The sequence below is a fragment of the Chelonia mydas genome, chromosome 4 (assembly GCF_015237465.2).
Source record: "Chelonia mydas isolate rCheMyd1 chromosome 4, rCheMyd1.pri.v2, whole genome shotgun sequence".
In the NCBI taxonomy this organism is placed as follows: domain Eukaryota; kingdom Metazoa; phylum Chordata; order Testudines; family Cheloniidae; genus Chelonia; species Chelonia mydas.
In genome coordinates this window covers 136,476,812-136,489,531 of record NC_057852.1, presented here as the reverse complement: position 1 = coordinate 136,489,531, position 12,720 = coordinate 136,476,812, and the positions used below count along the sequence as shown (strand labels likewise).

General features: G+C 55.0%; 1 protein-coding gene across 1 annotated transcript in view; it reads right to left on the bottom strand.

Annotated features, from left to right (window-relative positions):
- The window catches only part of FBXO41 (F-box protein 41), a 54,674-nt gene that overhangs the window by 25,327 nt on the left and 16,627 nt on the right, over nucleotides 1–12,720 (bottom strand). The window contains exons 2-4 of the mRNA XM_007054865.3: nucleotides 10,940–11,922; nucleotides 1,776–1,986; nucleotides 803–882 (exon numbers count right to left, since the gene is read on the bottom strand). Coding sequence (XP_007054927.2) covers nucleotides 803–882; nucleotides 1,776–1,986; nucleotides 10,940–11,658 — 1,010 coding nt within the window. The 5' untranslated portion in view covers nucleotides 11,659–11,922. The remainder of the gene's footprint in view (nucleotides 1–802; nucleotides 883–1,775; nucleotides 1,987–10,939; nucleotides 11,923–12,720) is intronic.

Genomic DNA, 12,720 nt, shown 5'->3' with positions numbered 1-12,720 from the left:
CACATTAAACCTTTCAGAGACACGACCCTGATTCAGATGCAACTTCAGCCTCACGTCTGGGTCAAATGCACCTTAATTGCTTGGAAACATGCTATCAAAAGAGGCCGGATGTCAAAACCTCCCCGTCCTGTTCTAGTAAAGATTTCTGACAGCCCAGTCTTACACCTTGGTGCCTCCCACAAGATCACAGGGAGACAGGAGAAGAATCAACCCACCCACCTATCCCGGTTCCTTCAGATCTCCGACTTCAAAGCATTTGTACAACTCAGCATGGCAAACAGCTTGAGATCAGTTATACAGACATGTCCAGCTGTGACATTCCCACCCGCCCGCCAATGGACTGGGCAGACCTGCAGCCATCCAGGTCCAAGTTTGAAAGAAAAGGAAGGGCAGATCAAAAGGGAAAAACCGCCATCCTCCATGCTACTCCGACTGGCTGTGAACCCGGGAAGGCTCCGCACATACAAGGAAGCTGGGAAGCAGAATTTCAGGCTGTCGCAGAACACAATTTCTGGGTGGGCATTCGCCAGCCGCCGGCAGAGAATTCCCCTGGAAAGGAACCACAGGCCTCTTCCAAGCCCCAGTGACCACCAGCAAAACACACTCAGCCAGCCCCACCATCAGCTGGAGAGGATGTGAGCCAGGAGGTGCCCATGCCACGTGGGTGCACATTCATGGGCGTCGTGGGCACTGATCCGGCTCAGCCTGTTTCCTGCTGGGAGAAGCTCCCCCATGGCTGCAAGAGAGATGGGAAAAGGATACTGGGCAAAAGCCAAGGCCAAGGCGTATGGAGACTGCTTACCCGGTGCTCGAGGACGATCTCTGATTGGACTCCGCGTAGGAGCTGTGGGCAGCTGCCCCGGGGCCGGCGTGCCTGTCTCTCTGGGGCAAAAGGAAGGAAGAAAAGGAGACCAGACACTGAAAGCCTTTCCAACTCATTCAACTCGGGAAAAGCCGCCCCCAGGGGATACCCTGACTGACTGCGTGTGGACATACCATGCGCTGGGAGGTGACGCCAACAACAGCAGATGACCAGGGTGCTGTGCAGCATCTCCAGCAAAATCGCTCCTTGGCCAGCTGAGCCATGCGGGCAAGCAGGGTGGGTTCCAGCCCAGGCACAACTCCCAACACCCCTTGGAGTCTGCTCCCCCGTCCACAGATGCAGGATGAGACCAGCAAAACCTCCCATTTATACAGCGCCTTGCACTTGACAGGCTGGGCGTGACTTGCCCTTGAAATGGGGCCACTGCTGGGGTGGAATGTGCACGGCATTTTGCACTACCCAGAAAGGGGGGCCTGCCGAGTAAATTGGCCAAATAAAAATCCACACGTGTTTTTTTCTCAACGTCGAAGATGGCTCCCTAGGTTGGAAATTGGGGGCGGAGCCCGGGGGGCGAACAGCCCGGCTCTAGCAAGAGCACTAGGGGAACTTTAATCATAGATTCGGCAGGATGGAAGGGACCTCAAGAGGCCAGCTAGTCCACTGCGCCAAGCTCCTCAGGTAGCGGTGGGGACAGGGGCTCAGCACTGAATCAGTGGCCTCTCGGGAGCCACCCCCACCACCCACGCGCAGAAGCAGAACGTTTTCCAGGGTGGTCTCCCATCCAACCATTGCTCCCACTCAGTGTTGCTTAGCTTGCGATGCAAGCAGCCCTTACTACACAATAGCACAGATGGGGGAGAGAAGGCTGGCAAATGCGCCCGTGGAGGAAGGTGGCTTCCCAGAGGGCCTGGCAAGCAATAGACGTAATTGGCATGACGCGAAGAGGACATACCGGTCTGCTGGCGCCCTTGGAGCCGGGCACGCTGCACCTTCCCAGGCTGCCGTTGGGGGTGGTGCTGCAGCTGCTGCTTATGATCTGGAGCTGCTTCTCCGCCCGGTCGGCCCGGTCCAGGAGCTCCTCGATGAACTGCTGCAGCCGCACCTTGGCGTTGGCCTCGCGGGCCGCCGTCTCCTTGAGGAACTGGTCTATCTGGACGACCTCCCTGGCGCAGGGGAGACAGTGAGAGGCAGAGGTGAAAACGCCGTAAGGCCGCCCTTCCCCCGGCGGATCCCGCCGCCCTCTGCCACACGGCAGCTTGCAAAGCTCTGGGAGCCAGGGGAGTATCACCAGCCCTGTTTGAACAACCAGGAAACTGAGGCACAAATGTTAGTGGTCTGATTTCCAGAGATGCCAAGCCCCTGCTGCCTCCCACCCTCGATCAGCCTCATCCCATCTCCCATAACCCCATCCCAACCCTGTTCCTTGGCCTACCCCACAATATAACCCTGTCCACTATCCCACCCCACCCAATCTCCTCCCACCCTGATCCCCTTCAAGCTTCGCCCCACATGCCCTTGCACCTGTTCCAGTTCCCTGGGGTCCGGCTGGGAGAGGAGAGGGGAAGGGAAGGGAATAGTATATTGAGGTACATTTCCAAGGGATTTAAGCTGTACATCCCCAGTGCAGGAGTCACCCAGCTCTCTGGATTCTTCGGGCCTGAGGCTAAGAGGTACAGAGAAGTCAGGGCTCCTGCTGGCATTGGCAGGAGTCACAGGTGCTCAGTGCTTGAGTCTAAACGAACCAGCCAATCTCTTTGTCTGTGTGTCATGAGAATCCTCTCCCTCTGTGCTCAGCAGCAGTCGATTGTCCAGCCAGGGATGACGAGAGGCACCCAAGAGAGACCGCGTTAAGTGGGGACAAGCTGCCCTGGCGTTGTCTCTCCTGAAATATATCCCTATTTGCTCTCCACTCACCCGTTTAACATGACACCTTAATGGGGCTAATTCCACCGGCTGCCGTTCATCCTCCCACAGACCGGCCTTGCCGGGCCCATAGCACCAGGAAGATACTGGCCAGCTTCACCTTCTGTGCCAGTTTCAGACAGGCAGGGAACACGGGGTGCACGTGAACCCCTGCATCTTAACCTGGAGCCAGCTCTGCCCTGCCAGTGACCTTAACCATCCCTCTGCAGGGTTTATCACCTACGGAAGAGCTGCCGTCACGCTATTTACCTTCTGACGGATTTAGGCGGAATATTTCAACCCCTGCTTCAGGAAAGGGAAGACCAAGGCACAAAGTGGTGAAATTACTTGCCCAGCAAGTCTCGGTTGGATGCAGGAATCCTGGTGCCTTGTCCTGTGTTGTAGCCATTAGGTCACCCAGGAGATTTGCAATGGAGCTGGAGGTGGGACCCAGAGCTCCTGGCAGATTGGATTTCTCAGGCGGGGTCATCTCGGCTCACTGAGATGCGTGGTGGGATTTATCGCACAGTGAATGTACGCAGCTGTTAGTTCTTCCTGCACCGAGGACTCTAGACGTACCGAGGAGACCCGTTATCTGCACCTCGCTTCCCCACAAGCCCTTCTTGTCGCGAAAGGGGCTCGTGTCCCCAGCTCACTTCATGCACCTCCAAAGCTCCCTGGCATATTTACCCCCTGGCCATCTGGATGCTCTCCTCTCCCCGACGGCACCTGGAGAACCGACGCTTCCCTGCAGCCTCTGAGTTAAAGCCCAGAGGCCACAGGGCTCTGGCCTTGGCAGCATTCAGCATTTTACTAGGCAAATGAGCTGCGTTGCTCCCTGTCAGCCTCCCTCCTCTCTGGGCAGCTGATTGAAGCTAGAGGACTCTCTGTGCTCACTTCCCAACCTCAGCCCCCCCATGCCCTCTCACCCGCTGCTGGCCTGAGAAAGGGGGCAGAGCAGAGACCAGGCTAGCCGGGAATGCCAAAGAGGTCCAATGACAGGTTTCAGAGTAGCAGCCGTGTTAGTCCGTATTCGCAAAAAGAAAAGGAGGACTTGTGGCACCTTAGAGACTAACAAATTTATTTGAGCATAAGCTTTCATGAGCTACAGCTCACTTCATCGGATCCAACTATCTCTAGCATAGTGTGTCTCACGCCGCTCTGGGCAGAGCCAGGGACAGCCGAGTGGAACTCAGAGGGGATGGGAGCTCTCAGAGTTAAAGGGGGGCGGGGTTGCTGAATTTAAGAGATGTCCTGTCCTCCCTGCTCAGTTTCCAGGCCTGGAGGCTGAGGGCCCTTTGCTAGGCCCCAGTGGACAGCTGCAGAGCAAACAGCTCCCACAAGCAATGCGGATGGGCCTCAACTCCCAGCAGGGACCATTCGGACAGATGAGAGCTCACTCTCCATGGCCAATGTACCCCTTAACCTCTCTGCTTTGATTCCCGACAAGGGGCCCATTGCCACAGGACCAGTTGTGTCAGGGAATTTTGCAATATGGACTGAGGTCCACCAAATTTTTTCCACCTAATGACCTCCCACTGAGTGCATCTCCGTGGGCAGATGGCAATTCTGGCTCGGAGGAACCTGCCGTAAGACCTCTGTGACGAACCGATCGCTGGAATTCCATCGAGCACAGAAGGCGCTTCTCCCACCGCTGACCAGCGGCCAGGTCTGGGGTGGAACGCAGCAGCTGTTCGGCAGCACTGAGGAGAAGAGTAGCACCTTCTCCAGCCGAAACCGCGGGGGAATCCAGATTGGAATTTGAGCAGGCTACGAGGGCAAACGCCCCCCCTCCCCCCCGGGAAAAGGGGTGGTGTGGGCACCTGATGTGAGGGCAGCACCACGCCCCCCTGTCCCCGAGCTGAGGGCACCGGTTCAGCAGACTCAGAGGGGAAGAGCGCTTCCGAGTGAATCACCAAGACCTGCGCTCTTGGGTTTCTTCCTTGCAGGTCTCCCATCCATGCACTGACCAGTCAGAGGGAGGGCGGTTGTACCCCACCCTGCCTTCACCTTTCCCCTGTGAACACAGCCAGGAGACTCCTCCAGCCAGATCGGCTGTGTTGGGAGGGGCTGACTTGGGGGACATTCAGCATCAGATCGGTGCCTTCTGCCAACCAGCGGCACTTGGCTGGAACAGAGGGCTCGGAAAACGAGACCTGCTACTTCTCACTCATAGCATATCAGGGTTGGAAGGGACCTCAGGGGGTCATCCAGTCCAACCCCCTGCTCAAAGCAGGACCAATCCCCAATTTTTGCCCCAGATCCCTAAATGGCCCCCTCAAGGATTGAACTCACAACCCTGGGTTTAGCAGGCCAATGCTCAAACCGCTGAGCTCTCATCTCATTATGAAGCAGCTCTGGTTGCTGGGCCCTGGATTCTGCTCCGTTTAATAGCAGAGCAACAGGAATCACGAGGGTCACTTCACACCTCGCCGATGGGGCCAGGGCAATGGGGAAGGCTGTGCACAGATGCTGCCTAATTGCCCCCTATGGGCCTGATCCTGCCCCCCTGCACTTTGGACCCTGGCTAGCTGTGTCCCTCACTCGCCAATAAACAGAATCGGGGGCTTGGATCGTCTGGGGCTCCGTCACTCCGGCAGCACGGTGCCGCCACTGAGGTCACAAGCCTGCGGGAGCCAAGCCCGTCTCTGACACCCACTGCGCCTGGCCGGAAATTCTGGCACCAGGCAGAGGGTGAAAACAGCCGCTGGAGCAGAGAACTCTGGAGGTGCCAGTTTATGAAAATGCTACCGTCAGAATCCCCTGTTGCATCCACACCCACCCTCCCACCCACACACCCAGCACGATCTCCCGCAGCAACAGCCTCCCCGCACACGACAGCGGCCACTGGAGTCGCGACTGGGCTTTGGGGTGATTACTGGAGAAACACCGCAGCGTTGTTTTCACATCAGGGCTGGAAGGGTCAGAAGGTTCGTGTAAAGCTACAGGGCATTTCCAGGCTCGGTCATTGAGTCAAATCCAGCCTGGATCAGCAGCGCCGGCCGTCGCGGGCGGACTCTGAATTGAATCAGTCTCAGTCCGGTTCCGAGGGGACCTGCTTCCCTCACCTGTGGAGGCAGAGCCAGGCCCTCTACCCCAGAGTGGGGCCAGCCTGGCTGTGTTGTACCTGTGGCTCTATCCCTTGGAACTGCTGGGAAGCTGTAGTGTTTGGGGCTCTGACTATCCCCTGTATTTATATTAAAGGAGGGCAGAGAGCCCATTGCTTTCATAGAATCAGAGAATATCAGGGTTGGAAGGGACCTCAGGAGGTCACCTAGTCCAACCCCCTGCTCAAAGCAGGACCAATCCCCAACTAAATCATCCCAGCCAGGGCTTTGTCAAGCCGGGCCTTAAAAACTTCTAAGGAAGGAGATTCCACCACCTGCAAATGCCTGTCTAAATTAACTAATCACAGACGGGAACTGAGCACTGGGATATGTTCTCATAGCCCCCGCAGCCTCCCCGTGCCCTTTAGTATCCACCTCACCTCCCTTTGGGGCTCGTTCCTTTTAGCTGCGCCTCCGAATCTTCCGCGCCACGCAGCAGCCCTGCTGCAAAGGGAGTGGAGAGGCTCAGTGCCAGCCCGACGGGGTCTCTCCGAGCCAGATGCCGGGCTGGGGATGTCTGGCTCAAGGCAGGGTGCGCCTGACAAAATGCGGGTACTGGGGCAGAGGCTCTCTCTTCGTTCCCTGCTTGTCCGGTGCCTAGCTCCGTGGGGTCCTGCTCCACGGCCGGGGCTCCTACGCGCTACGGTCATGGATCGTTACAGGGTTTGGTGGCTCAATGTTGAGTGGCCACATGGTGACGCCTGCCCCAGGACATCAGCCAGGAAGAGGCCTCCACCCGCGGAGGGCAGCTCTCTCTCTGCCAGCAGCAAAATGCTCCCGGAGCCGGGCTGTGCTGAAATGCGATCGCTAGGTCTATCCACAGCACCCACTGCTGTCGCGGCTCAGGGCTTGAGCCACAGCCCATCCAAATCAGCTGGAGTTGCTCCCTCGCCCCCGTCGCATCCAAACGAAAGCTTCGCCTCCGTCAGCCCACCCCGGCCCTGCAGGCAGCAGCCTCCTGCCGTGACGCAAAGAGCCACGCCGTGATGTAAACAGCACCCTGCCCCGACGTGCATCTCGTCACGCAGCCAAGCACAAGTGCATTGTGACGCATGCTGCAACCCATCAATTGCGTCGCGCCGCGAATAGCTTCCTGCCACAACTGTGCCTCCTGGCCTGACGGACGTGCTCCAGAGGGCGTCCCCTGGGAGGGAGACTGGGGATCAGCTTTGGCGTTTGAAAGGAAATTTACAGTCAAATCCCAAAGCCCGGAAACAGACCAGCTTCATCTCAGGGTCTGGCTTAGTATCCAACACAATTACCACTGTGTGCATAGATCACGGTAAAATATCCACCTGCCTCCTCCGCGCGGCACTGCAGAATCCTGGGAAAACTCGCCTGTGATGGGAGCTTTATGTAACAGGAAATGCACCGGCAGAAACACAGCACGTAAAGGCTCTCGCATCCCCTTTAGCAAAACAGGTTTTTGTCCCCCTCCGAATAAATACCTTCCTGGAGTCGTCACGCTAGACTAGCCAAGGGACCCTGGAGAGGAGCCTGCAGCTCAGACTGGAGCTAGATTTATAGATTCGTAGATACGAAGGTCAGAAGGGACCATTATGTTCAGCTAGTCCGACCTCCTGCGCGACGCAGGCCACAGAATCTCACCCACCCACTCCTGCGAAAAACCTCTCACCTAGATTGGATGCATTGGAGTGACGATGCACAGGTGAGTAATGCCCCTGGACTTAATGGGACCCCTGAGATGTGCGTTTGCAGGATCAGGGCCAAGCAGTGAGGGCTTGCCACACGCTCCAAGATTATTAGTGGTGTTATTTATCATTTATTCTGCACTAGCAGCTAGGAGCCCCAGTAATGGGGTCCTGGTTCATTGTGCCAGGTGCTGTACATTTATATTGCTATTAGGCAGGTGTATTGCAGTAGTGCCTAGGAGCCCCACACCAGGACCCTATGGGGTGAGGTGCTGTACAAACACAGACCAACAAGATGGTCTCTGTTCCCAAAAACTTACAGTCTAAGGATAAGGCCAGAGTCCCACAGGTTTGTATTTGGGGGTTGATGGGGTGAAATAGGGGAGAGACAAAGGGGATGGGAGGAAGAGGGAGCAGGGCTGTCATAATTATAGGTGATTGTTAATTAGTATTATTTTTCTTCCTAGCAAATCAAAGAACAGGGCCCCTTTCTGCGAGGTGCGGTACAAACGTCAGAGAAAGAGGCTCCCTGCCCCAAAGAGCCTGCAGAGTCTCCGAAAAAGAACTAGGCAAAGAACCAATGAACTCTTTACGTGGGAGTGGATTGAAGATCGGAGGTTAAAAATGCACTCACAGTGCACCTGCAGTGTAAGTGGGGAAAAAAGTGGGGGGGGAGGGAAGGGCTGGCAAGCACAGAGCAGCTGGCAGAGAAAATAGCGAAATAGGTTAAGTCTAGCCAAAGGGGTTAATGGGAGAACCCAGAGTCAGTGATAAACGAGGAGGAGGTTGAAATGAATGACTTGAAACTGGCTAAGATGTCGAGCCCTTTTTCCAAATGCCTCATTCCCCCCCAAAAAGTAGGAGCAATTGGGAAGAATATTGATATTAATCAGGTTAGGAAATATTTGGAAAATGGGCCCATACAGTAACTTCTGGCCCAGCTGCCATGCGTCTTGGGGAACTAGTGAAGGAGCTCACTGCACTGCTGACAATTACTGGGGGGAAGGGACCAGAGGACGGGAAAATCAAAGGTAGCGTTGATATTCAAACAGTGGAAGAAGAGAGACCTTGATGATTACTGCCGCATCTGTCTACGTTTATCCTTAGTGAAGCGATTGAACAAATAACCATAGTAAAAACAGATCCCGAGTACACAGGATAAACAGACTGGCAAGCCATAAGCAGCATTGAGAGGTTACAAGGAATAAATCAAGCCCAACAACCTTGATTGGCTTTTTTTTATAGGATTACAAATTTATCGGAGGATGGGAATGCAGCCGATGTAACGTACTGGGATTTTAGTCAAACATTTTTATACCTTGGCTTGTGAAATCTTCCTTGAAAAATTAATTTAAGCTGGCAGGGATCTGAACACTGTTGCACGGATGGAAATTTGGCTGGAAGGCCATAAACAAAGGGTAATGATATATGGCAATGTAGCAGATTAAGGGCGGGATGTGAGAGTAGGGTACAGTAGTGGCTGACGTCCCATCTTATTTGACATCTCCATTAATGATGTAGAAGAGAGAGTAGATGTCACATTAGTTAAATCCACAGATGATCCTAAATGAGAGGCATTGTGACATCCGTAAGGACAAAGAACTAACACAAAAGGACCTACCAGGTTAGGTCCTCAGCTCGTGTAAATCAGTGTAGCTCCTCTGAAGTCAATGAAGTTACTTTGATTTACACCAGCTGAGATCTGGCCCCTGGAGAAGCTGGAGACATGAACAGGAAATACAAGGGAATAGATCTGGGGGGGAAATAATCCAAAGGACAGATCTTTGTTAGGAGGGTGAAATCTGGAAAGCAACTCTGCTGAAGCAGCCCTCAGGTGGGAAGGGGAAAGCAGAACAGACTTGTGTTTATGATGTAGTTACAACAACACCAACACAAATGGTGGACCCCTTGGCTCCATGCACAGAGACATCTCATTTCAGCACAGGGATGTCATTACAGCTAGTTGGAAATTTTTTGCCAGCATTTGTATTTCAATGAAAACTGCCTTTCGGAAGAAATGGACAGAGCGCAAGATAATGTCTAGCATTGGCAATGTTTTTTCAGGTTTTCACGGCAAACGTTTCAGATTCCGACAACTGAAAAGCAAAAGCAAATCAGGTTTGGCTTTATGTGTTTTCCGTTTTCCTCTGAAACGTCCACTGTTTTTCCATCACAATTTCGGTGCCACCAAATATGTTTAAGAAAAACGTAGGACTGGAAGGGGTCTCCTGGGCCATAAAGTCCAGTCCATGTTTTCCCAGGCAACCCTGTCATATCATCCCGCTTAGAAACTTACCAAGTACCGTCTTAACTCTCAATAGGTTCCCCCCACTGCCTGCTCCTATTGGGAGTCTGTTCCAGTAGACCACCCTCCTCTGATGGCTAGAAACACTTTTCTAATTGTCAGCCTTCATCTACTCATGGCCAATTAATTCCCATTTGTTCTTGTGCCACCATTCTCCTTTAGCTGAAATACCTCTTCTCCCTCCCTGGTATGTATCGCTCTATATTTCATTTTCTTCTACATTGTTCACAAGAAATAAAACACATTTCCCAACTAGCTCTAGAGGGAATACTTCTTGGCTGCAGGGGGCACTGTGACCACCTCTGGAATATTGTATTGCGTGGTGGGCATCATGATGCCCAAACCGGGGGGGAGTTCAGAGAAGTGCAACAGAAACCATCAAGAGGCTGGAAGGACTGACTAAAGGGAAGAGATGAAACAGGTCTAGTGTGGCTAAGCAATGATTCCGGGCAGGGGACTAGATAGCCCAGGACCTGCAAGACTCGAAACACCCAGAAGGGGAAGAAGATAGGGTGGTGTGAGGGCTATGACTGGGGAGGAAAACAGGAAGGCTTCAATCAAGGAAGTCCTGCTTGTCCGGGAGATGGATCAAGCTGTGAAATAGCCTCAAAAGAGCGGAAGCCACATTGCTTGGGACATCTTAAAACTAAAGTGGACTGAACACTAGACAAGCTCCTGTAGTGGACCAACCCTGCATTGGCTGTGAGGTATGGGTTGGACGAGCTCTTTGGTCCTTTGCATCTCTAATGTCCGAGCATCAGAGCCTTAGCTGGTTTAAACGGGCATAAAAAGAGGACTGGACATTTATATGGCTAACAAAGAATCCACAGTTATAGTAGTTAATGCTAACAGTCTGGAAGGGGTACGAAGGCATTAAGTTTGGCTTTACCCATCGAGATCCAGAAGGTCTAGTATGACAAGTCCTACATCCTTCTATGGCACCGCTTATTGAGGAGCTGGCCTGTATTTCTGTGACAATGACACACACACACACACACCCTGAGAGTGGAAACATACACACACACAGAATCACACATGAGCACAGAGACATGTGCACTGCTGCGGACACATGAGACCACATGGAAGCACATTTAGTGCAAGGGAGCACACGCATGCCTCCCCCTGCAGAGAAGATGGGGCAGAGACTTACTGTTGTTTGCGGGTCAGCTCCTGCTCCTTCTGCACCAGGTCCTGCTTGAGGGAAGCCAGCATCTCCACGCTGACGTCCACCTGGCGGGAGAGCTCCGTCGCCCGGTCCTCCAGCTCCTGCTTCTCCCGGCTCAGCCTCACGCTCTCCTGCTTGGCCTTCTCCAGCTCCGAGCTCTTCCGGTCCAGCTCCACCTGCAGCCGGCCCACCTGCGAGGCGATCTTCTGCTCCACCTCTTCCGTCAGCTTCTCCAGCCGCTTGTCCACCTCCAGCTTCTCGAAGGCCCGGATCTTCAGGCGGGTCAGGCCTTCCTCATAGGCGGCGTCCACCGCGGCAGCAGCGGGAGGGGTGGTGGCCGAGCTCATGGCCTTGCGGGTGAAGATCTCAGTCAGCGGGATCTCGATCTCGTGCACGTAGCGGGACGCAGAGGAAGAGGTGGGCTCCAGCTCGTCGGCCGAGATGAGGTCGCAGGCAAAGCGCTGCTCCTTGCCCTGGAAGGAGGTGCTCTCGAAGATGTCCCGGCGGGCAGCCGGGGTCAGCAGGGTGGCGTCGGACGCCAAGGGGAAGACGGTGGCATCGCAGATGCTGTTGGTCTTGGAGAGGACGTAGAGGGTCTCATAGGTGTGGTTGTACTCCAGGTGGGCCCGCAGGGAGGAGAGGCTCCGGAAACGCTTGTGTTCCCCGCAGCGCGGACAGCGGTAGGGCAGGTCCAGAGAGGCCATCCCTCAGCCAGAGCCGCTCCGCCTGCCGCGCGCCCCTCCGCAGGAAGCAAGCAGGGCCCCTGTCATGGTGCAGGCCAGGGGGCGGCGGGGGCACAGGGAGGGGTGCCGGCGCTGGGGGGAAGAGGGCACCGCGGGGCGGGGCGCTGGCTCCACAAGGGCATTTCCGGTTAAGGGCCGAGAGGCAGACTTGGCAAGCGGGTGGCACCCCAGCCCGGTGATCCTGAGGGAGGTCCGTGCACCATCGGGCGACGCCGGCGCCGGGCACTGAAAGAGAAAAACAATGCCAGTGGTTCATGGGCAGTGCTTTCCTCTTCCCTTCCCCCAATCACTCCCCCCACAACCCCTCTCCTTCACCCCCACAGCTACCACTTCTTGTTCCTCTCCCTTCCTCCGGGACACCTTAGCTCTCCCGTTCCCACCAGTCCTCTCCCTCCCCAAACACCTGTCCTTCCTATTCCTCTGCCTCGGGATCTCTCTCCTTCCCCAGCTCCTCTCCTGGGTGGCTTTGCCCGCAATGTGTAAAGAGACAGCCCTCTCTCCCGGAGGCTGGAGGTTTTAAAGCCCCACTCTGTCTGAGCATGTTTGCCTGAGATGGTTTCCTAGAAGATCTGCTCTAGTCAAACCGGGAATTGTTCTCTGGCCCCCAGGAGGTCAGACTAGCTGACTGCAATAGCCCCTTCTGTCCTCGAGTTCAGCCAGCCAAACGTTCGCTTCCTGCCCATGGGCATCAAACCCCTCCCTTGTGCCCACCCCATCGGGTGGCTGCGGTGCCACTTACAGAAGGCAAAGACAGCAGGTTCAGATGTAGTCGCTAGAACCCGTGAGGCCAACATCCTGCTCCCAAGCACGAGACTCAGAAGAGGAACATGGTGGAGAAGAGAAAGATGGAAAGCCTTTGATAACAGTGCCCTGGGGAGAGAGGGGCGCTGTCTCAGGGGGGGCTCTGGCTCCACCAGATTCAACGCCAAGGATGAATTTGACCGAAGGTGATCCAGAGACGACCACCAGGCACCAACAAATCAAAATCTCTGGAGATCTGCAATGGAGGGCCCAAGAGAAGGG